Below are 24,714 nucleotides of genomic sequence, written 5' to 3' on the forward strand. Positions count from 1 at the left end.
ATTCTAGAAGACGGACAATTTCAAGGTTAATGAGGGGCTCATCAGGCCGCTTTTTAGGAAAATATTTACTGAAAATAATGATGAGGATAAAAGCAATAACCACCACCATCTATAAGCACTTATAATTCTCACAAGAACATCATGTCCATTGCAAGGTGAAGGAACAGTGTAAGAGCAAAGGTAACTCCATGACAGGCTAGGCTTCCTGGAATAGGCCTAAGTTTCAGTTTCCCAGGCGCCAGCCCTCCCCTTCCCCGAAATGACACCGAACACCACTGGAGGATCCCGAGACTTGGAGCTGACCAATCAGGAGTTAACGCGACCATGGAACTGACCAATCAGGAGCTGACACGGTCAGCCAGTCTTGAAGGAACAAATGAACTGGAGAGGGAGGGGGATGGTGTGCCCAGCGTATGTAACCTACTGAAAAGTATAAAAGCTTAGTTTTACCCCAGGACGGGGTCCTGGTTCCTGGAGAGGCCATTGTGTTGGTGCTCTGGGACTTGGACCCTAGCTCGAGCTAGCCAGTAAACTCCTTTGCCTTTTGTAGCCTCGGTGACTCTGCCTCTCTCTTCCTAGGGCCAGGGGAAACCGGTTCTAATATTTTGGGGGCTCGTCTGGGATCCCGAAACCCAGAATGGAATCCAGACCCGAGGAGGAGTTGGAACTCTGAAAATCCATACGGTGCAGGTAACTAGGCCCTGGGAAGTGACCGGCAGAAGGCCTAGGTAGACGCGCTGGAGGGTCGCTGGTCGGGAGCAGAGGGAGACGTCCCTCGCCCCCTCGGTAGGTTTCCGGCGTGGGCCCGATAGGGTCTGTTTGGGAGGGAAACCAAGTTGGCCACAGGGCCAAGAATCAAGGATTTGTGAAACGTCTTGTCGTCATTGTTGACCCGTATTATTGTCTTGTTGCCATCGTCGTTCATATTTGAGTTTTTGGTGTCAGTCTGTCGCTCGCCTCGTCGCCCATGTTTTATGTTTCTTCTTCATTCATAGGACTGCGAACGAACTTGATTTGATGTGCAGAGAGACGATTCCCAGTCCCGAAAATTCCTTGGTTGACAAAGGAGTTAGCTGTCCCTATTGTCGTAGAGGGAGCAAAGAAGGGTGGACTAAGTCCCCTTGCCCAGTAACTTTTTCTTTTCCTCCGCAGCCTACTACGTCGCCCAATCCTCAGCCTGCGACTTCACCAGGCCCCGGAACCCTGTCCCCTAAGGCCACTTCCTCGCCCTTCTGATATTTCTATCTCCTTTTATACTTGCAGACTTGCAGGAATGGGACAGACTCAGACGATGCCTCTGTCTATCCTCGTAGACCATTTTAAAGAAGTCGGGGACCGGGCTCATGATCTCTCTTTAGAAATCAGGAAAGGCAAATTTATTAAGTTTTGTGAGACCGAGTGGCCAACCTTCAAGGTTGGGTGGCCCCGGGATGGAACATTTGATCTTGGTATTATTTGTGAGGTGAAAGAGATTGTTTTCAATAAAGGGTCCCATGGCTGCCCTGACCAGATCCCATACATCATTGTCTGGCAGGACTTAGTCCAGGACCCCCCACCCTGGTTGAGGAAGATCCTGCCCCCAATAGGACACAGCAAGATCATGGTAGTGAAGGGGACCAGGAAAGAGGGAGAGTCCAAATCAGGACCCACAAATGGTGCTCCTTCGGACTCGCCCCCTGTTCTTCCGGATTCCACTCCATATCCTGACCTAATAGACCAGGAGTGGAATCCGCGCCCTCCTTATAACCCCGCTGTGGCCCCAGCCCCAGCTGCTGCAGCTCCTCTGGTGGATGGCCCGGCGTACGGGACCCGGCAGCGGCCCGCTAGGACGCCAGACCCAGAACCAGTGATGGCTCTGCCCCTGCGTGCAATAGGCCCCCGGGAGCAGATGGGGAGCAGGCTTACCAATATTGGCCATCCTCGACTAGTGATCTCTATAACTAGAAGTCTCAAAATGCCAACTTCTCGGAGAACCCTAAAGATCTGATTAACCTCTTAGATTCTGTTCTGTTCACTCACCAGCCCACCTGGGACAATTGTCAGCAACTACTAAAAGTTCTCTTCACCACTGAAGAGAGGGAAAGAATACAGGGGAAGCACGGAAACTGGTTCCAGGAGATGACGGCAGACCCACCGCTAACCCAGGGATCACAGACCGAGCGTTTCCACTCGAACGACCCCCCAGGACTACAACGAGGCTGAAGGTGGGGAGCGTCTCCGGGTCTACTGCCAGACTCTAATGGCCGGTTTCCAAGCGGCGGCACGAAAGCCAAGCCGACGAATTTGGCTAAGGTAGGAGATGTTCACCAGGGGCCAGAGGAGAGCCCGGCGGCCTATATAGAAAGGCTAATGGAAGCTTTTAGGCAGTATATGGCTATGGATCCCACTGCGGATGAGAGCAAGGCAGCAGTAATGATGCCTTTGTAAACCAGGCAGCCCCTGATATAAGGAGGAAAGCACAGAAGATAGAGAGGTTATGTGAGAAGACACTGCAGGATCTATTAGAGGTGGCTGAGAAGGTCTACAATAATAGGGAGACCCCGGAAGAAAAGCTAGAAAGAATCAGACAAGAGGATAGAAAATTCCAAGCTGGGGAAACTAGAAAAGCCAGCAAACAGATGGCCAAAATTCTTCTGGCGGCTACAGGGAGCACGTTAGGGAGAAAAGAGTTCAGCGAGGAAGGAAATGGCTGCCCCCGTAGGGGAAGGCTAGAGAAGGATCAGTGTGCATATTGCAAGGAAAGGGGGCAATGGGCTAGAGAATGCCCCAAGAAAAAGGGGGGCCCAGGGAGGAGAGCATCGCCTAAGAGAGTCTTACTAGCAGGGCAAGGGGAAGACGGGGTTTGGATCCCCTCCCCGAGCTCAGGGTAACCTTAGATGCGGAGGGGAGCCCAGTCAGTTTCCTGGTAGACACAGGGGCAGAACATTCGGTAATTACTGAAACCACTGGAAAATTGTCCAACAAGACTAGTTGGGTGCAGGGGGCAACTAGAACCAGACTCTACTGGTGGAAAGTTAGACCTGAGCTCAGGGCAAGTGAGCCATGCCTTTATGGTCATTCTGGAATGCCCCACCCCCTTGGTAGGAAGAGACCTACTCACAAAGCTAAGAGCCCGTATCTATTTTGAAGAGGAAGGAATAATAGTAACCGATGGTAAGGGGAACCTTATCAGCAGCCCTCAGGTTACTCAAGTCCTGACCCTGGCCCAGGCGGATGAATACCGGCTGTATCAGCCAGTGGGGATCCATCAGGAAGGAGAGCTGGGCCACTGGCTTCGAGAGTTTCCTAGAGCCTGGGCTGAGACAGGGGGAGCAGGATGGGCGAAACGTCGGCCTCCTCTCTACACTGAGCTGAAACCAGGAGCTGAACCAGCCCGAGTCAGGCAGTACCCCATGCCCCAAGAAGCTAGAGTGGGAATAACGCCCCACATTCGAAGGCTCCTAGATGCCGGGATTCTCCGGAGGTGCCAGTCAGCCTGGAATACTCCCTTGCTGCCAGTGAGGAAACCAGGTGGAAAGGATTATCGGCCCATGCAGGACCTCAGGGAGGTCAACGCACGTGTCCTAGACATCCACCCTACGGTTCCCAACCCCTACACCCTGCTAAGCTCCCTTCCTCCGACACAAACCTGGTATACTGTCCTGGATTTATTACGGTTCCCACCCCCTACACCCTGCTAAGCTCCCTTCCTCTGACACAAACCTGGTATACTGTCCTGGATTTATTACGGTTCCCAACCCCTACACCCTGCTAAGCTCCCTTCCTCTGACACAAACCTGGTATATGGACCTGGATTTAAAGGATGCTTTTTTCAGCTTGGCAGTGGCCCCGCGCAGCCAGGAGATATTTGCCTTTGAGTGGCAGGATGAGGAGAGCAGAATCCAGGGGCAGTTGACATGGACAAGGCTACCCCAGGGGTTTAAGAACTCACCCACCTTGTTCAACGAGGCCCTCCACGACTTGGGTGAGTACCGTGCCAGCCATCGGGAGGTGACCCTGTTACAGTATGTAGATGACCTGCTACTAGCTGCTCCAACCCCACAGACCTGCTTAGAGAGCACCAGGGACCTACTCGGGGTGCTGGGCGAGGTGGGGTACCGAGCTAGTGCTAAAAAGGCCCATATCTGCAAGGAAGAAGTCACTTATCTAGGATATAAAATAAAAGGAGGTCAAAGATGGCTAACTGAGGCAATGAAACAGACTGTGTTAGGGATACCTACTCTGACCTCATGTCGAGAAGTACGGGAGTTCCTGGGATCAGTGGGGTACTGCCGCCTCTGGATCCCGGGGTTTGCAGAGAAGGCTCGACCCTTGTACGAAGGATGCAAGGCAGGGCAGGCTTGGGAATGGACTATGCAAATGGACAGCGCCTTCCGAGCCCTGAGAACAGGCATGTTAGAGGCCCCAGCCCTAGCGCTCCCTGACCCCACAAAGGAGTTCCACCTGTTTATAGATGAGAAAAAGGGACTAGCCAAGGGGGTGCTCACACAGACGCTGGGACCTTGGAGGCGGCCGGTGACGTACCTGTCCAAGAAGCTAGACCCGGTGGCAGCAGGGTGGCCTGCGTGCCTGTGGATCATCGCAGCTCCGCTTTGCTGGTCAAAGACGCCGACAAGCTCACCCTGGGCCAGTGTCTGCACATCACCACCCCTCACGCCATAGAGGGGATCTTGAAGCAGCCGCCGGGACGATGGATCACAAACGCGAGGCTGACTCACTACCAGGGACTTCTGTTAGACGCCCCTCGCATCGAGTTCCGGACTCCTGCCATCCTGAACCCGGCCACGCTCCTGCCAGATCCTGAGCCGGCAACGCCCAAACATAGCTGCCTTGAGATCCTGGCCGAGACCCAGACGGCCCGGAGTGACCTGCGAGACCGCCCCCTTGCGAACAGCGACCTGACCTGGTTCACGGAGGGGAGCAGCTTCGCCCGGGACGGACACAGGTATGCAGGGGCAGCCATAGTAGATGAGCAAGGCAGGCTTATCTGGGCCACGCGCCTTCCCCAGGGGACCTCGGCCCAGAAGGCTGAGCTGGTCGCATTGACAGAAGCCCTTCGCCGGGCCCAGGGGAAGAGGCTGACAGTGTATACAGACAGCCGCTATGCCTTCGGGACAGTGCATATACACGGAGCCCTCTATAAGGAAAGGGGCTTCATCATGGCAGAGGGCAAAGAAATCAAGCATAAGCCTGAAATACTTCATTTGCTAGAAGCCATCCTGTTACCGAAGGCAGTGGCTGTAGTCCACACGCCGGGACACCAGAAGGGGGACTCCCTAGAAGCTTGAGGCAACCGGGCCACAGATGCCGAGGCCAAGAGGGTGACAGAAGGACCTACACTGACAGATGTCCTGCACTTGAGCCTGCCGCCCCGGGGATGGGAGAGATACCCCCTCAACCGGACTATTCCAGTGCGGACATGAACTGGGCCAGAGAAGAACTGCGGGCGACGCAGGGGAAGGATGGCTGGTTCCAGGATGGAGAGCACTGCCTAGTAGTTCCCGAAGCCTTGGGGAGCCACCTGCTGGGACACTTGCACCAGACAACGCAGCTCAGCAAGAAGATGTTACAGCTGCTGGACCCTGCACAACTCTGGTTCCAATCACAAGGAAAGACAGCAGAAAGCATCGCCAAGAACTGCCGTGTCTGCCAGGTCATGCTGCCGGGGAAGATCAGAGGGACCCATGCAGGTACCAGGGAGCAGGGGAAGCGGCCAAGATTATTTTGGGAAATAGATTTTATGGAGGTAAGGCCAGGGAAGTATGGGTACAAGTACTTGCTGGTCATGGTAGATACCTTCTCAGGGTGGGTAGAGGCTTTTCCTACTAAAGGAGAAACTGCTTCAATAGTGGCAAAGAAAATGTTAGAAGAAATAGTTCCCAGGTATGGGCTGCCAGAGAGCATAGGGTCTGACAACGGGCCAGCCTTCACAAGTCAGGTTAGTCAAGGGCTAGCCCGGGCTCTGGGGGCAGATTGGAAATTACATTGTGCATATAATCCCCAGAGCTCAGGGTAGGTTGAAAGAATGAACAGAACCCTGAAGGAGACTTTGACTAAATTGGTTCTGGAGACTGGCGGGGACTGGGTGACCCTCCTTCCCTTCGCCCTGTTCTGACCCCGGAACACCCCCTACCATTTAGGCCTAACCCCCTTTGAGATAGTATACGGCGCTCCTCCACCTGTAATACCAAAAATGAAATCTGGAGCTCTTCCTGAAAACCCTAAAGGAGTGCTGCAGGCTGTACAGGCCCTGCAACGAGTTCAGAGCCAGGTCTGGCCTGCCCCCCGAGCCTTTTATCAGGCCACCCGACAGGAGGGAGAAAAGGTTAATGGACATCCCCACCAGCTGGGAGATTGGGTATGGGTAAAACGGCATAATAGCAAAACCCTGGAGCCCAGGTGGAAGGGGCCTTTTCAGATTATTCTTGTGACCCCCACTGCCCTAAAGGTTGATGGAGTGGTGACCTGGGTACACCACTCCCATGTAAGACCTGCCAACAAGGACGAGCAGGAGCAGCAGCCAGCTCAGCCTCGGCAGATCCAGAGAATCCACTGAAGACCACACTGACTCGCGTGACAACCTAACCACCACAGGACCAGTGATGAAGACACACAGGATAAAAATGCATGTGGTGACTGTTATATTCATAACACTTATGGGGAAATCAATGACTGACCCAAATCCCCACATGCCCCATAACCCCACCTGGGAAATCTCTAACTTAGAAACCCATGAAGTTTATAACAGAACCTTTGGAACTGCCCCTCTTAACACCTGGTGGCCAGACCTGTACTTCAATTTAGAACAAATAGCCCCGATTCCCCAAGACCATGAATTCATGGGACCGGGGCGGGACGGGTGGAATAATAACCCATATGGGGGAGGTGGCAGTAGCATGAGGGAACGGAGAGTATCCATGAGTAGAAATGGGTTTTATGCATGTCCTGGGTTTAGGACAGGGGAAATGAGATGCACATGCGGGGGAATTGAGTTGTTTTACTGTGCAGCCTGGGGGTGTGTGACCACCAATGACGGGGAATGGAGATGGCAGATATCGCCGCTTTTTATCGAAATGTCTTGTCTGGCCATGCTCACAAACCAGGTATGCCTCTGACTGTAATCTGATACGTGTAAGGTTCACAGATGAAGGAAAATGGGACAGACGGTGGGTCTCAGGACTATGTTGGGGCGTTTTACTCTATCAGCGCCCATATTTTGGCACTGTGATACAGCCTGAACTAAGGGTCACTCCCATCTCAAGCATTGTGGGACCCAATCTGGTGCTGGGGTAGACGCTAGGGGGACAACAAAACGGCCCCCGCCGGACTGTTGCCCCACTTTCACTTTCAACAACCCCCGATGACAGAGGCGGGAGCTCAAGTAGCCCCCAGAGCAGATGAGTCAGGAGATCCTCCATGGAAAATGCTGACAGCAGCTTATGAGGCATCAAATCAATCCGACCCCAGTGCTACGGAAGCCTGTTGGTTATGCTACGATATCAGATCCCCTTTCTATGAAGCAGTAGGAGTGGATGCCCCTGTCCACTGTTCGGGAGAAGAGGTCCCTGGGTCCTGCGTGTGGGATAGCGAAGGCACGGGGCTGACACTAAAGGCGGTCACAGGGAAGGGAACCTGCGTAGGAAAGGTGCCCCCTAGCCATGCACAGTTTTGTGCCAGAGTCCACCGTCTGTAGACTGGACTGGAGGAACAAAATGGGTGGTTTTGGCGCTCAGTGGATGGTGGATTTGTTCTAAAACAGGTCTGATTCCATGGCTCAGCCTGTTGGTCCTTGAGGAGTTAGAGGAATTCTGCATCATGGTGCTAGTATTCCCTAAGGTTATCTACCACCAAGAAAATATAATATATGATGCATGGACGAAGGGCACAGAGAGGTATCTCATCCTTAGCGGGGCAGCATAGGGGGCTTGACAGTCTCACGGCCGCTGTAGATGAAGCTATAGCCAGAATCGAGGAGTCCATCTCCCATTTAGAAAAGTCGCTAACCTCACTATCTGAAGTGGTGCTGCAGAACCGGAGGGGACTAGACCTAGTATTCCTCCAACAGGGGGGTCTACGTGCAGCCCTAGGGGAAGAGTGCTGCTTCTACGCTGACCACCATACCGGGGTAGTAAGAGAATCCATGGCTAAAGTTAGGGAAGGACTGGCAAAGCGAAAAAGAGAACGTGAACAAACAGAAGGATGGTTTGAGTCATGGTTCAATAGCTCCCCTTGGCTGACCACTTTGCTTTCCACTTTATTAGGACCCCTAATTGTGCTTCTGCTCATCCTCACTTTCGGACCGTGTATTCTGAATAGATTAGTGACCTTTGTAAAAGAGCGAGTCAATACCGTGCAATTGATGGTACTGCGGCAACAGTACCAACAGCTGAGTCGTGACTCCTGCCTAGAAATGGGGGAAATACGGGACCCCATGTACGAGCAAGAATGCTCGTAAGAACAAGAAAAAGGGGGGAATGTAAGAGCAAAGGTGACTCCATGACAGGCTAGGCTTCCTGGAATAGGCCTAAGTTTCGGTTTCCCGGAGCGGGCCCTCCCCTTGCCTGATGACCACCGGAGGATCCTGAGACTTGGAGCCGACCAATCAGGAGTTAACGCGACCATGGAACTGACCAATCAGGAGCTGACACGGTCAGCCAGTCTTGAAGGAGCAAATGAACTGAGGGAGGGAGGGGGATGGTGTGCCCAGCGTATGTAACCTACTGAAAAGTATAAAAGCTTAATTTTTACCCCAGGGCGGGGTCCTGGTTTGTGGAGAGGCCACTGCGTTGGTGCTCTGGGACTTGGACCCTGGCTCGAGCTAGCCAGTAAACTCCTTTGCCTTTTGCAGCCTCGGTGACTCTGCCTCTCTGTTCCTGCGGCCGAGGGAAACCGGTTCTAACAACAGGTGTAGAGATGCTAAGAAAACTAAAACCACATAGACAGGAAGGGAAGGGGAACCATATGAATCCGAGTCTGCCTGACTCTGAAGTCTGTGCCAGTAACTTCCGCAGTACACTGAGGCTGCCACCAGTAGCATGTGGCACTAATGTACGTGTATGTCTGCCTGTCCTCCGTGTACCCATGTGCCCAACTGTCCAATTCAATCCAAACGAATATATCATACCCAAAGGAAACTCCATAGAGTATAAAATTGGGGGGCAGACTTATAAAACTCAAAAACGAAAAGTCACTGCTATGAATAGATTCAAGGCAGAGCCCAGAAAGGAATTCATCACATTCTACCATCCAGCTATCCTATAATTATCATTAAACCACTACAGGAAGTCTGGTAGGTTGAAAAAAAATTAATAGTTCTATAGGTCTAAATAATCTTCTAATTTTTGAAATGGAACGTTTTACTTGGAGTAAATCAATGCCAGCTCGATTTTATAGCAACAGGAAACAATACCATCAATCATCATCATTCCTGAATAGCCCATTATGGAATCTGACACAGTGGCAGGACTTCATTTCCAAATTCCTTCCCAAGCTCTGCCTTCCATTTATTCATAGCCGTGATTTTTAATTTTTCAGTTTGTAACTCTGCCCAAAAATTTTATATTCTCATCTCTGGATTTTTTTTAAAAGATAAGACTTATTCATCTTTCCAATCTATCTGAAATTTTTATGATGTAATACTATGGGTTGTACAAGTACCAAACGTGCAACTTTCTTAAAAAGAAAAAAGAAAGCTTATGGAGTTGCGAAAGCTTAGCTAGCCTGTCCAGAGGACCTCTGACAAAGCCATTCACGACTGAACGTAGGGCCTGGCATTCACCACAGAGGGTTTCTCGTGGCTATGCAGGTAACGTTACCCCATCAACTCTACAGCAGTCCTGAGGGGCAAGTACTCTCACCCCTATTCTACTGTTGAAGAAACTGGGGCTCAGAAAGGTTAAGAGCTGCTTTATGTCCCAAGGCTGGAAAGTGACAGAGCCAGACTTGGGACCCAGATCTGACTCCAGTGTCATTATTTTTCCTACTCTGCCACTCTGTGTATATGCGTGTGTATGTGTGTGTATGTGAGTATATGTGTGTGTGTTAAGATTTGGGGGCCATTCCCTTAAATATATTCCTTGGGTTTTATTTCTACTTGGTCAAAAGAGATTTTCCAAATTGGGTTAGCAGAAGGAACATCTTGTGTCGCTTCTGATTTTCAAGCTCTCATTCTTTAAGGATACAGGAAGTTACCTTGTTCTCCCTCTGGCTCTTCAAATAGTCCATATCCCCTACCCAGGTAAGCACAAATTAAAGTACCAGTTACCTATCAGCACTCAAAAAGCTTAAGAAGGCATATGCAATGAGCTGTTTTCATCATCTCTCATTACATGTATTCTGTACAGAAAGGTACAGTAAAAACATTGGTGCATAAGCTTAACAGACCACAGCTGCCCAAGTAAGCAGCTTGAGCTTTGTGTAAACGTGTAAACTCTGTGTAAGGACTAGGAGATACCAGAAGCCTTAAAAGTAATATCCTTTGTGCATTTTCTTCTTTTATCTTGCAAACTGACAATGATGCAAGTTTGTAAGGAGTTCCACTTCTGCTTAGCATGCAGAAAACCCTAAGAGAATATTGCTCCCACATAACAACAAGAAAAGGCTGGACAATCTATAAAATCATAATTTTTTTAAGGCCTATCAAAAGTGGAGGTCCCAAGGTAAATAGGTGAACTGAATTCAAGGATGACAAGCCCATCTGAGGGCAGACGGGACACATTTCTGGCAGAGCACAGGAGGAAGTGGCAGCCACCAAAATGGGTAGGGAGAAAGCAACTATTAAAACAATTTAAACAAATCCTCAAACTCAGATGTGGAGCCAAAGACACAAGGAGTCCACACCCACTCTCCACTCGTCCACTGGCCTCCACTGAGTGTTTTGTTGGAAAGATCGGGCCCAGAGCAGGAAATCCGAGAGGCGCTCAATAGCACAGGTATGTGGGGCCTGCCAACAGTGAGCGTAGAGCAGGAGGACCCGAGAAATCTCCCCATGCTCTAGGCCTGTGTGAGCACAGGTGGTGATGGCTGCCGGGACGGGACAGGCACACAGGCCCACCTGCACCCTGGACTGTTCTCTGATATGAAGCAAAAACCATGTGCCTCAGAAGAGCAAGAAACCCCTCAGTGCCTGGAGCCTGGCCCGGCTTTGACAGGAAAAGCCGTGTGCTGCTGGGGCAGCAGGCAGCCCGCATGGCCCCTGTTCACAGGCAAAGATTGGCTGCCACCAAAGAAGGAGCAGAAAGTCTACTCTACGGGCTCTTGTACTGACTCTAGGCAAAAGCAAACTGTCACCAGGAAAGAGACAGAAAGTCCACTAGGCCCTCAGATTATGAACTGATTCAAGGCAGAAGCCTGCTGCTAGAGGGGAAGGGGCAAGAAATCAGCCTACAGTCCAGACCCTGCCCTGAGGGGTAGGGAGATGCTGCCTGTCACTATGGGTGGGGCAGGAACACTGAGACAGGGGCTGGCGCAGGAGAATGAAGAAACCACTGCTGTCCCCCCATGCAGCTTGCACTGAGTAACGAGAGAAGCCTACCGCTCGAAGAAGAGCCCTCTGTGGTGCAGCACACAGGGCCTGCTGAAAGCGGAGAGCGAAGCAGGAAACAGAAACATCAGCGCTCCAGACCGCATGTCCACACTGCATACGGCAGTGGCAATGGACCACTGGGAAATTTAAAACTTCTGGTGCCCTGAAGGTAACTATAGCAAAAACAAACCCAAACCCAACTCAATTAGTGACTTAGTCCCTAATGCTAATGGTTTGACATAAGAAGAGGAATGCCTATTTCCAAAATAAATGCTATTTACTTCAGTTTCTACTATTCTTTTTACTTAGAATATTTGACATTTAATAAAAAATTATGAGACACACAAAAAAGAAAGTGGGCTTCAAGATAGATCAATAGGAATTATCTAAAATAAAAGGAATCTCCAAACATAATGAGAAAAAAAATAGAAAGCAAAATAAAATAAAACAGAAGACATCCAAGAGATGTAGAATAATAACAAATGACCTAACAAATATTTAATTGTAGTTACAGAAGAAGAAGAGATAAAGGGGCAGAAGACATATTTGAAGAGATAATGGCCAAGAATTTTCCAAAATTAATGAAAGACAAGAAAACAGATCTATGGGGCTCAGAGAATCCAAAACAGGATAAATATAAAGAAAAACACAATTAGGCACATTATCATCAAATGCTTGAAAACCAAAGATAAAGAGAATATCTTCACAGCAGCCAGAGAAAAAAGAAACACAGCATACAAAAAAAACCCAGAAAATAAACCAAAAAAAAACCACCCCAAACCAAAACTGTATGAATATAGCAGACTTCAAAAGAAACCATGTAAACTAAAAGAAAATGGAACAGCATCCTTAAAGTATTAAAAAAAAAAAAAAAAAAAAAAGGGAAAAAACCCTTCTTGTCAACCAAGAAATCTATACCCAGAGAAAGAACATCTTTCAAAACAAAGGTATATTAGTTTGCTAGGGCTGCCATAACAAAACACCACGGTCAGGCCAGGTGCCCACGCCTGTAATCCTAGCACTTTGAAAGGCAGAGGCAGGAAGATCGCTTGAGGCCAGGAGTTCCAGCCTGGGTGATGAAGTGAGATCCTGTCTCTTTAAAAGCAAAACAAAACAAAAAAACAAAAACAAGAACAAAAAAACAAAAAGAAAGCCCACGGCCTGGGTGGCTTAAACAACAGAAATTTATTTTCCCTCAGTTCTGGAAGCTAGAAGTCCAAGATCAAAGTATTACCATTAGCAGGTTTCATTTCTTCCGAGGCCTCTCTCCTTGGCGTACAGATGGCAGCCTTCTTGCTGCACCTACATGGTATTTGCTCTTTGTGTACACCCTGGGGTATCTCTTACAAGACCACCAGTCACACTGGGTTACGGCCCAGCCTAATGGCCTCATTTTAACTTAATTATCTCTTTAAAGGCTTTATCTCCAAATACAGTCACATTCTGAGGTACTGAAGTACACCTAAAAATGGTTAAGAGGCTAAATTTTATTTTATGTATATTTTAACACAATAAAAAAATTGAAAAAAAAGATAACTGAAGCAAAAACAGTAACAATATAGTATGGGCTTAATAACATGGAGGAGTAAAATGTATGACAACAATAGCATCAAGTTTGGGGGACAGGAAATAGAAGCACACTATCGAAAGATTCCCATGCTGTACTTGAAGTCATACACTATTTCTTCTTTAACTGTGGTAAGTTACAGCTGTGCACCGTAAACCAGAGCAACCACTTATAAAAAGGACAGGCGGTTTGAGCTTATAAACCACTAGTGGAAATAAAATAATAAAAAATAACTCAAAAGAAAGCAGGGAAAGAGGACAAAAGGGAAAAATAAGAAATGAAACAGAGAATAGAAAGATGATAGATTAAATTCAACTATTAATATATCAATAATTACATCAAATGCAAATATTCTAAACACTTCAATTAGAAGACAATGACTGAATGTATGCTCTCTACAAGAAACCTATTTAAACATAAAGAAAGATAGCTTACAAGCAAATATAAGGAAAAGGTTTGCCATGCACGTACACTAATCTAAAGATACCTGGAACACTTACATTAATATCAAACAGAGCTTTGATATCAGACAAAGCAATTTCAGAGCTTTGAATATGGACATTACATAATGATAAGAGTCAGTTCATGAAGAAGATGTAACAATCCTTAACATGTATGTACTGGGTAACAGAGCTTCAAGAGACACAGAGCAAAACTGAGAAGGTAAGGAAAATAAACAAATCCCCAGGTTTAGTTGGTGTGGTAGCCCGCCTCTAAGAGGGCAAAGAAAACAAAACAATTCTGGGAAATCTTCAGACGTGAGGTTTTATTTTTAGGCTCCTCTAGGCCAGGCAGTTGCAGATTATGCAGCCAAGACTCAGGGTGAAGTCTGACTGGTTTCTCACATCAGCAGTCAGACTATCCAAAGCTGTTAAGTGGCACTGAGGAAACCTTTTTGGGGTGCCAAACAAATAATCAGCTACAGATATACTAAGCATTTTTCACATGCATTGTACTGTGCTAGACGTTGCAGAAATATAAGACATGCATGGTCCTGGCAGTGAAGAAACTTACAATCTAGTTGCAGAAATAAGAATCACAAATATGAAATACAAAATAATAAACTATGCAGAACTCACTAGAATTCACTCATTTAAGTTAATGAGCACATACCATGCACCCTGAGGTGGTGCTAATTTTAAGATGAAAATGATATAGTTCCTGCTTTCGGCAGGCAGACAGGCCAGGATGGGAAGGCGGGTATGAAATAATTGTTAGAGGTACTACAGAGGCCCTGAGCAGAAAGGGACACATTCTGCCTGGGGTTTCAGGAAAGAATACACAGAAGAAACGACGTCTGAGCTGAGTTTGTAAACAGTCCTATTTTGGTATTCCCTAGGGAGGGCATACCTGGCAGAAGGATGAGAATGAGCAAAAGGACTCATGAAACAGTGCCACTCTTTTAAAAAACTCTAAGAAGTTTGGTATGCTTCAAGGATAGGTAACAAGTATACATTTAGTAGTTAGGCCACAGGAAAGAAAGCCTTGTATGATATGAAAGGAGTGTAGACTTGACCTTCTGCTTGTCCCCCACCCCCACCCCCTTACTCATTCAACAACCACTAAGGAGCTATGAAATCCTAGTCATTGTTCTTGGTACAGAGGATACAGCACTGGAAAAGACAGACAAAGCTCTTATCCTGTCCTCATGGGGGTGGTGCTGGGGGAGAACGGCGGCAGCAAAGCGCACAGCAGATACAGGGGTGACGGGCACAGAGTCAGGAGCATGGGCTCCCCATCACAGAAACAAAACTGTAATAATAAACAGCACACACAAAAGAAACCAATATGTATATTTGGCAGTGACTCCTATCTTTTGTTTCTTGGCCTTCAAAACTCTAGTGGAACCTTGATCACAATGCTTTCACAGGCAAGTCAGTTTGTCTGCATTATTTTCTTAAATTCTTACTTGGGGTAAGAAGGCAGAAAATTGGCTGGTTTCTCCACAAATCTTTAGTGGCTATGGAGAAGCTTACAGAAGGAGATGTTAGTTGTTGTATTCCTTTATAGATGACCTGAGTCTCCTGTTTCCCAGGGAATACTGCAGAAGATACAATCTCACACACCTCAAACACTAACGTCAGTAACTGAAGCACATTCTCAGTCAAGGGCAAACATGGCAACATTAAGAGGATTCATGTGTGTGAGCAAAATTGTTTTGATGACTGCAGGAACGTGCAATGGTAAGTTTATTAATGAATTTCTGGTTTCATTCACTGGAAACTTTCTGATAAATTCTTAGTTTGAAATTTTCTATCTCGGTCTCACCCTGAAGATATCTTTTTCCCTTGGAAAGCTTGAGTTAAGTCCATCCAGGCATATTTGAAGTACAGGACTGAGTGAAAACACTTTTTCCATTTCAAAGACAAGCTGTTTTACAAAGCTATAATTTAATGCCAGTTAAAGTTTGATACATCACTATGTTAGCATTTTAAGAAGCATTGTTTTTCTACAAAATTTTGAAACAAAAATCTTTAAAATACACTAGCCATGTGCCCTGTTTCCAGTTGCATTTTTACTACATGGTTATTAATATCAAAAAGAGCTATGAAGAATTTAATTTAATACTGTCCTTTAATTTTTTTTTCTTCTTTCAAGAAATAAAGTAATTAAAATTCCTATGGCAACCTGCTAAATTTGAGAAGCAGGCCTTACCCTTTTCGCATCAAACAAGAGAGGCATCCTGGATGACTAGTTAGGTTGTTAAACATGTCTATGCATTATCAGGCACCATCCACAATAAGGGGAAGTAGGTGCAGCCCTAAGGCTCTCCAGTTTGCATTTCTTTTTCCTTTTTTTATGGAAAAAAAGATTTATTTTTTTCTAATTACAAAAGTAATACATTCATAATGCAGGAACCTCAGAAAATACAGAAAAGTACAAAGAAAAAGAAACTCACAGATAATCCCACCATCCACAGATGACCATTTTATCATTTCACCACTTTGGTGTACATGGATCCAACTTCATTTACTGATAGAATTTAATATATTTCATATATACACACACACAATTTTTTTTAACAAAAATGATGGTATTCTCTGAACACTGCTATGAAACCTGTTATTTTTCACTTAGCAATAGATCATAAACATTTTTCACTGTCAAGAAATGCATTTCTACTGCAGCATGATTTTTTTTTGTTGTTTTTTTTGAGACAGAGTCTCACTTTGTTGCCCGGGCTAGAGTGAGTGCTGTGGTGTCAGCCTAGTTCACAGCAACCTCAAACTCCTGGGCTCAAGCGATCCTCCTGCCTCAGCCTCCCGAGTAGCTGGGACTACAGACATGCGCCATCATGCCCGGCTAATTTTTTCTATATATATTTTTAGTTGGCCAGATAATTTCTTTCTATTTTTAGTAGAGACGGGGTCTCGCTCTCGCTGAGGCTGCTCTCGAACTCCTGACCTTGAGCGATCCGCCCACCTCGGCCTCCCAGAGTGCTAGGATTACAGGCGTGAGCCACCGCGCCAGGCCTGCAGCATGATTTTTAATAGCCACATAGTATTCCATCCACAGACCTGTTCTTTAGTATCTCTATGAAAGGCTCTGGCTTGAGGAAAGAAGCTTGCCGCACAGAGACACATCCTCACTGGTCCTCCTGGCTGTGCCTAGCTCCAGTGAGCGCCAAGTACAAGATGCTCAACTCCATATCCTGCATTTTACTTTCTACTAAATCAGAGCATGAGACTCGGGCACTGTTTTTACTAGGCTTTAGAATGGCTTTACTGACATAGCCACAAGCTCACTGATTAATTTTCAATTAATAATAAAAATGCCCAGTGGTATTAAAAAAGTTAATAATTACTGACAATCTTCCACTAATGATATGTAGCCAAAATAGCTTGTACTTATTTTCATACATATCTACTACCTAATGCTAGATTAACTGGCACACATCTTAATATCCTCGTTATTGGAAATTCTAAGCATCCCTGACAGCACACATGTGGTAGAAACACCAGCTAAGGAAGTATGAGACCTGGGTTTTAGTCACAGACTTGCTTCTCACTAGGAATGTGATCTCCGACATATTTCTAGGCCTCTATGAGCATCCATTCAAATGGGGGCTAGACTAGACAATTCATAAGGCCCCTTCTGGCTCTAACACACTTTAGTCTAATAAAAATACGACTAGTGGCAGCATCATGAGTGAGCATTGCATATTTAACATACACCCCCAACTCAAGACTAAAAAGTGAACTTTAGAACATTGAAGAACACTGAAAGGGTAGCGTCAGTTCTCCTGATTTTCTGTGGGGCCTCAAGAATGTTGTAGAGCCTCACTGATCCTCCACTGTCATCTTCCACACTGTGAAATGTTACAACTTCAGGTTAACAGCCCGGTCTGTAGAAATCGCCCTGATTCCCACTTTCTGCACACACGTGCTCATCCCAGTACGTGATGGGTGCCAGAAACAGGGAGATACAACCCTGGCGATTTCGCACTTGTCATAAGAGGACTCACTGCGATGAGCAGGCTGTTTCATCTGCCTTCACCTTCCCAGTGCCTCACTGCCTGCGCAGTGCGAGTACGGGAGGCTCACCCTCCCAGGTGCCCTGCCTGCGAGATGTCATATCCCAGGAATACAAATGTTCCCGGGACTACATGCTATGCTGTCATATGGTCTTTTCATCATCTGCTGGTTTTATAACTGGAAAGTGAAAATGAAAAGCAATGCAATTTATTTAAGAAGCTTTATTATAAACTTGCTAAATACACGTGTTTCCTCCAAGACTGGATGTTGCAAATCCATTATTTCCACACAGTCGTTCCTCCCCATGACTGGCATCGATCACATGATCATACGGGATGGCATAAGCCTCTTTGCCTCTGGAAGGGCAGAATCACAGCTGGTGGCCTTTTCTCTGTCTTTGTCCATTTCTTCAGGTTTCTTTAAAACTAATTGGGAGAGCCAATAAACACGCCGCCAATGCCCTTAAGGCACTGGGGGGCAGCTCACCGTGCCCTTCAGACCTGCTCTTGCTCTGTTTCGCCAGGTACTCCCTTACCTGCCTTGGTCAACTGGCCTTCGCGACACGTTCATCACAACTTCTCCAAGTGTCAAATTTTCCTCTTTTCATTGCCTTTAGCTTGTGGTTTTCCTTCCTTCACTCCACTTCGGAGAGAAATATCTGGGTCTGGAGATTGTAAAGTCACCTCTGCTGGTGCTGGAATGGCTCTGTCTGCACACCGGGGTGCACAGCGAGCTGTCACGGCAGATTCCTGCTGCAGTGGGGTCTCCCTGGAGGGGCAGCCCAGTCGGCCACTGCTGCCCTGCTGGCTGGCAGCGGGGTCGGGGGCTGCCGGAGCTGACTCGTGTTTTTTCCCAATATAGATGGCTCGAGTTTCTTGACTTGTGGGTTGTCACTGCCATCACTAACCTCACACCACAGTAGGTTTTATATTCAACCCAATTTTCCTTCACATACTATGAGTAAACAAACAATGTTTAACAAATAGGAAGTACTTAGCTGGAACAGTGCATACCTACCAAATCCTGATGAAGAGTTTTAGTAAATTTACAACATCTGTGCATTTCTTTAGTCTTTTGGTTGGTATGCCTATAACCTGTAAGGGGGTAAGGGATATCACCCACTTCTATCTGTAAACTAGGAGCAAAAGGAGCTCTGAGTTAATATTTTAAGCCCTGCTCTTTTTCTCTTTCTCTTTCTCAGAGTTCATCCAATTTTTCTTTCCTTCACTTTCCGTGTCTACTTGCTATCCCTATCCTCATCCTGTTCGCTCTTTTTTATTCACAATTTTTGTCTCCAAGCTAGCCGTATCATGTCATTATTGAACAAAAAATCATAACATGTAAAAAAAAAAAGAAATTACTGGATTTTTACAGGCGACAGTAAACAGAAAATGTAACATAGACCTCCTATGCTACATTTGTTTGTGCCCCACCCCAATTCCTAAATTGAAATCCTAACCCCTAACGTGACGGCATTAGGAGGCAGGGCCTTCAGGAAGCCATCAGGCCATGAGATCGGCAGTCTGCAACCCGGAAGGGAGCCCTCACCAGAAACCAACCATGCTGGCACCCTGATTTGGGACTTCCGGCCTCCAGAACTGTGAGAAATAGATGTCTACTTTTTGTAAGCCATGCACTCCCTGGTATTTTGTTATAGCAGCCCGAATGGACTGAGACTTTGGGTTAAACCTACACTAATTCATCTAATGGTTTTTTTACTTAAAAACTCAAGGCTATATTGTAACCTACAGTTCCCTAGAAACAACTTAAGATACAACTAAACACACATGCTATTGACTTGTCAAAAATCCCTATCCTGCCGGGTGCAATGGCTCATGCCTGTAATCCTTGTACTTTGGGAGGCTGAGGTGGGAGGATTGCTTGAGGCCAGGAGTTCAAGACAACCCTGGCAACATAGCAACACTTTATCTCTAAAAAAATGAAAAAAGAATTAGTGGGGGAGGTGGCTTGCTACTTGGGAGGCTGAGGCAGGAGGATTGCTTGAGTCTAGGAGTTCGAGGCTGCAGTGAGCTGTGATTGTACTACTGCACTCCAGCCTGGACAACAGAGTGAGACTGTCTCTTAAAAGAAAAATGTCTTATGCAAACATCCTTAACTCAGACTTCCCTTCAGTGGTCACCACATCTATGTAATAACCTATGGCATGTGAACAGATTATCCTTAACACTCTTCCTTAAAAATCAGCCCTTTCTGATAACTGAGTAAGTCATACTGATGCAAGAATCAAGTGGCACTTTCTTCAAAAGGTAATCCTAAATATCTGCTGAAGACTATTCATTACCAATAATCTTGAATCTAAGAAGAGAATGGTGGTTACCAGTAGTGGCGGTGGAGGAGATGTTGGTCAAAGGGTACAAAGTTTCAGTAAGATCGGGGAATAAGTTCAAGAAATCTATGTATTGTACAAAATGCTGACTATAGTCAATAACAATGTATTTTATTCTTGAAAATTGCGAAGAGAGATTTTGTGTTCTCACCATAAAAAAATTAGGTAATGCATATTTAATTAGCTTGATTTAGTCATTCCACAATGTACACGTATTTCAAAACAGTATGTTGTGCATGATAAACACACGTTTTTAAATTTCTCAAGTAGAAAAATAAACTAAAAAAATAAAATAGAAATCAGTACAAAAATCTGGAACCCCCCCACCAGAAAATCTTGGATCCAAATACTGAATTCCCCAAGGTAGTTCTCACTGCATTAACCTAAACAGCAGCTGAACTTGAACAGGCTCTTGCCGAAGCCCCGGCGGGAGGCTTACCTGCTCCTGGGTCATCTTCTGCAGCTCGTTCTCCCAAGCTGCCTGGTCATCGTCCAGGTTATAGGAAGCTGGTGGAGTGAGTCCACGAAGGATCAGGGGGTCTCGGTCATGGCAGAGGGCTGTCAGGTGTCCAATATACAACTTTAGTTTGCTTCTATTTTGGTCAAGTTCTAAGAGGGGCTGGATGATCTGAGGTGAAAAAAATAAGGGAAGTCAGGGTCAATCTGAAATGAAAAGTTCAAATATTCCTTATGCCTCCCAAATCAAAGACAACTGACCAAAGACTAAAGCTCTTCTGGTCGTTACTGAAATCTTCAGGATTATGAAAAGAAGTGCCTCCACATGCAGCTGCACGTTTACACCGTCACACCCAGCCACCATGCTGGCCCAGTGTGGCCACACCAGAGGAGAGCTCTGTACGCAGCCAGGGGGTTAAGCACAGGACAACTTGTTTTTACAGAGATGATATTCCTGACGCAGAAAAACTCAAGTTACCTCACAATTTCTCTTTTCACTTATTTACGAATAGGTTAGGAAAAACAGCTAGTGAAAACTGCTCATCTGAAAGCCTGGACTGTATATACTTCAAGTGTTCCTCCATCTCTTGGAATGGAAGAAAAATTCTGTCTCTGGAGAAGGTGCATGTTCTTCTTGGCCGAGAGATGTGATGAGAGAACTCACTGCTAAATCTGCCTCATCCTGGCTTAAGCTCCCACTTTCATTTCAGAGGCTATCCAATATTCTTTTCAAACAGTGACTGATAAGTCCTTACATAATACCAACACTGCACTCATAGCCAGGGACTCTCTAAAATTCTTACTTGTAACACTGGTTCTGTGTTTTTCTTAAATAACAGACCTGCTCTAACCTTTTCTTTTCTATTCCCTGTACCCTGGATGAACAACTATTCCTTTGACCGCCCCCCAACCCCTGCAGCTGGAAGCTCATTAACTGACTGATGACTCCCGTGCCAGGACTTCGTTTGACAGCCCCTGCGACCATACTCTGGGCAGGTGTTTGGTAGTGGGAGCTCAGGAAGAGAGTCGGGCTAGATCTCCTGTCACAGAACACCAACCCTTAGTGCAGCACCTGCCTGATACCCCGCAGCTGTGGGAGCTGCAAAGCACTGCGAATGCTGGCAACTCTCAGCCTGTTCCCAGGCCCACACAGCAGAGCTCTGTACCTGTCACATGTCACCAGGCTGGCAATTTTCATCAGCAGGGCACCTCTGACCGAACTAAAGAATAAGGAGCTCAATAATCCTCAAGTCAACAGAAGTAGGGCCTGGTATTAATTTGACAGCAACACTGATTCCTCCTTGGCCCCCTCGGAGGGCTGCTCCAGCTACTTTCCTTTATTTCTTTTTAAGAGTTTTTAAAAATGAATAAAGTTTTATGTTTTTTTATTATGAAAACAATATACATTTTACTCTGAAAAATCTGGAAAAAAAAGAACAGTATAAAGAAAACAATAAAATTGCATATACTTGTATAGGTATTCCATCAAGAAGTAATCATTTGCAATATTTTGGTGATTTTCTGCCAAGTCTTTTTATAAACTTATATAAATCAATTTTAACAGTTTCATACCTCACATTTTGCTTCATACACTGTTTATCTATTTGACATTAGATTATGCATACTATTCACGACATTATGTATTACTGGAAAATATTTTTTAATTGTTACATAAAAATATAGCTCATTTCCTTTATTTCTAATACTATTTCCAGTAAATAATTATAAGAAAGTGAAGAGCCAGGGCTTAGTGGCTAAAACAATCTTTAGCTTACTAAAAATACCAGAGTTCTGAGTTTAGACTACACAGTATACTATGACACAGAAGCTGGAGCCTGGCTGGACAGACCAGAGAAAGTGAATCAATTTAGAATCACTTTAATTTTTTTAAACACCCAATTCTATAAGGACAAAGGTTAAACACTAAAGTGCTGTGTGGAAGGCTCCTGGGCTCTGCCTGCGATCCCTCATCAGCAGGCTCTGGTCCCAGCTCTGAGCTGGGATTTCCCGCCCCCGACTGGCACATGAACCCCGCCAGACACAGAAGGAAAACAGTGTTTCAATCAAGCCCTGCGGAAGAGTGGGGAAGTTGGATAGTTTTTACAAACAACACCAACCTCTCAAAAAGAATTGTATTTTATTTCTAACCACAAATGCATGCTCACTGTAGAAAGTTCAAAAAGAATTCCCAAGTGTAGTCTCTGAAGGTAATTAAAAGGCAGTATTACTTCAAAGGCGTGCACACGTTGAGTGTCAATGACGAAACTCTTTAGTCATGTTTCTATCATCACGTTCCCCATAACTCCAAGCAATGCATCCCTGTTTCATTTCCCATTTTTTAAAGCTTAGGTTTCTGTATCTCCTTTCACAGATACACTGGTAAAAAAAAAAAAAATCCCTTTTTGGACTTTCACTGGGTTTGTGAAATTTATTCCCACTCCCTGTGTGTGTGTAGAGGCGTCATCACAAAAAAAGCCACATCAAGCCTGCAAGGCTGACAGAGCTGATATCTGAAGTGAATGCCATTTTGCATTGCCAAGTTGGCATAAAAAAGTATGACCACTGAAAAATGGGAGGATGAGATAAATGGTCATAACGGAACATTGTTTGGAAGAGGCAAAGGTGTTTATAGTAGAATGGGATTTAGAAGGATACTATCTCACTACCATGGCTACGACTGGGGATGCTGACTTTTAGGGTTCTTGTTCTCCATCAAAAATGAATCTCAAACTCATTTAAGTGCATTTCAAACTTAAGTGCTAATTGATTAAATATACAACATGATAGTATTTTTGCACACTGAAATTTTTCAAAGTCCAACTGAAATCTTATAAAATAATGGCATTTGAAATTTTTTCCAGGATAAAAATTCATTCTACAAAGAAAAGATAAATGTTTGAAGTGATAGATATCTCAATTACTTAGATTTGGTCATTACACATTGTATAAAGGTATCAAAATATCACATGTACTCCCAAAATATGTAAACTATGGTATATCAATTAAAAAAACCAAAAACCACCCCTCCAAAAAAATTTTTAAAAACCCCACCTAATTCTATCTAATGACCAGAGTGTCTATCCTTTCTTGTGATCAAAGGAAATGCCTGTTTTGTTTTTTTTGAACTATCGAGCTTACTATGTGAAAGTATACAAAACAGCCTAGCATAGTCCTCCAGCATAGTCCCCAAATCCATCCATTAAAAAATTTCTTTGGCCTCTCTGATCATATGAGCCATGTCAGTCATGTGAGAATTGACTTTATCTCTTTCTTCTTCTCCTATCTAATTTGAGCAGGCCACTGAGAAAAGAAAATGGGTTTCCCAGAAGGTAGAACTGCCACTGCCTGATCTCAAGAGGGGTGAGGGACACTTGCCAAGTAGAAAGAGAATGTCTTCTAGGATCTGTAAGTTGTGTCTCTTGTCCACATACGACCTCGGTCCATTGGCAAACAGTCCTACTAAAAATCACCAGAAATGTGGTCAGGCCAAATTGGTTGTATGCAGAGCTATAGTTATGTATCTTTTTTTGCACTGGGAAAAAATAAGCTGAAAAATGAACTTGTCAAGATAACCTTTGCGCATACCAAATATACCACCCAAACGTCAATATTCCCCCAATCCTACATTTAACAAATTGTTAAGGAAAATAATTTAAATTATAAAAAAGGATGAGGAAATTTTGGTTGAAGTACTGACAGCTTTGTTTCTTCTAAGGATTTATTTATGTATCAGATTCTTCATTAGGGTTCTGAGGCCAGCATTTGACAGCACAGGGTGACAGGGGGCTGGTGGTCTTCTGGAGGTGTATATTTCAACCGCATTTCCACTTAAGTGAGGTTAGATGACTAACAGCCACTTGGAGGACAGATGAGTTGTTCCTGTATAGTTCAATATAAATAGTAACCGAAGATTCTACAGTATTCCACTTCTGCAATTCATTTATCTATGAGATCTGAACACATTTTCCTAGACCATTTGGCTTCAATACCAGGATGGAATGTGCACAGCAGAAGGCCTGCCCAACGAGCTAACGAGAGTGCCTGCTTTTCTCTTTCCACTGTAATGTTTCTGTGCCACATATTTACTCTAACTATAGATTAGTTCTAGGAACTCATTTCAAGAAGTATGGTAGATTCTTTTCACAAAGACTGGATGATAAGTACTGAATATTATTTGGGACTTGAGGTGTTTGCCTTTAGGGTACTAACATTTTGTTGTTTGGAAGATGCAGTTCTTTTTCTTCTTTTTTTTTGAGACAGGGTCTTACTCTGTTGCCCAGGCTAGAGTGCAGTGGTGTGATCATATCTCACTGCAGCCTCTAACTCCTAGGCTCAAGTGATCCTC

The 24,714-nt window shown here is 45.4% G+C and overlaps 1 protein-coding gene across 7 annotated transcripts in view; it reads right to left on the reverse strand.

Moving 5' to 3' along the window:
• The window catches only part of ERC1 (ELKS/RAB6-interacting/CAST family member 1), a 486,124-nt gene that overhangs the window by 34,890 nt on the left and 426,520 nt on the right, over nt 1-24,714 (reverse strand). For all 7 annotated transcript variants that reach the window (XM_045554665.1, XM_045554663.1, XM_045554660.1 and 4 more), the window contains one exon: nt 20,353-20,541. In XM_045554665.1, the coding sequence (XP_045410621.1) occupies nt 20,353-20,541 (189 nt within the window). The remainder of the gene's footprint in view (nt 1-20,352; nt 20,542-24,714) is intronic.

Source organism: Lemur catta, chromosome 6 (assembly GCF_020740605.2).
Source record: "Lemur catta isolate mLemCat1 chromosome 6, mLemCat1.pri, whole genome shotgun sequence".
Classification (NCBI taxonomy): domain Eukaryota; kingdom Metazoa; phylum Chordata; class Mammalia; order Primates; family Lemuridae; genus Lemur; species Lemur catta.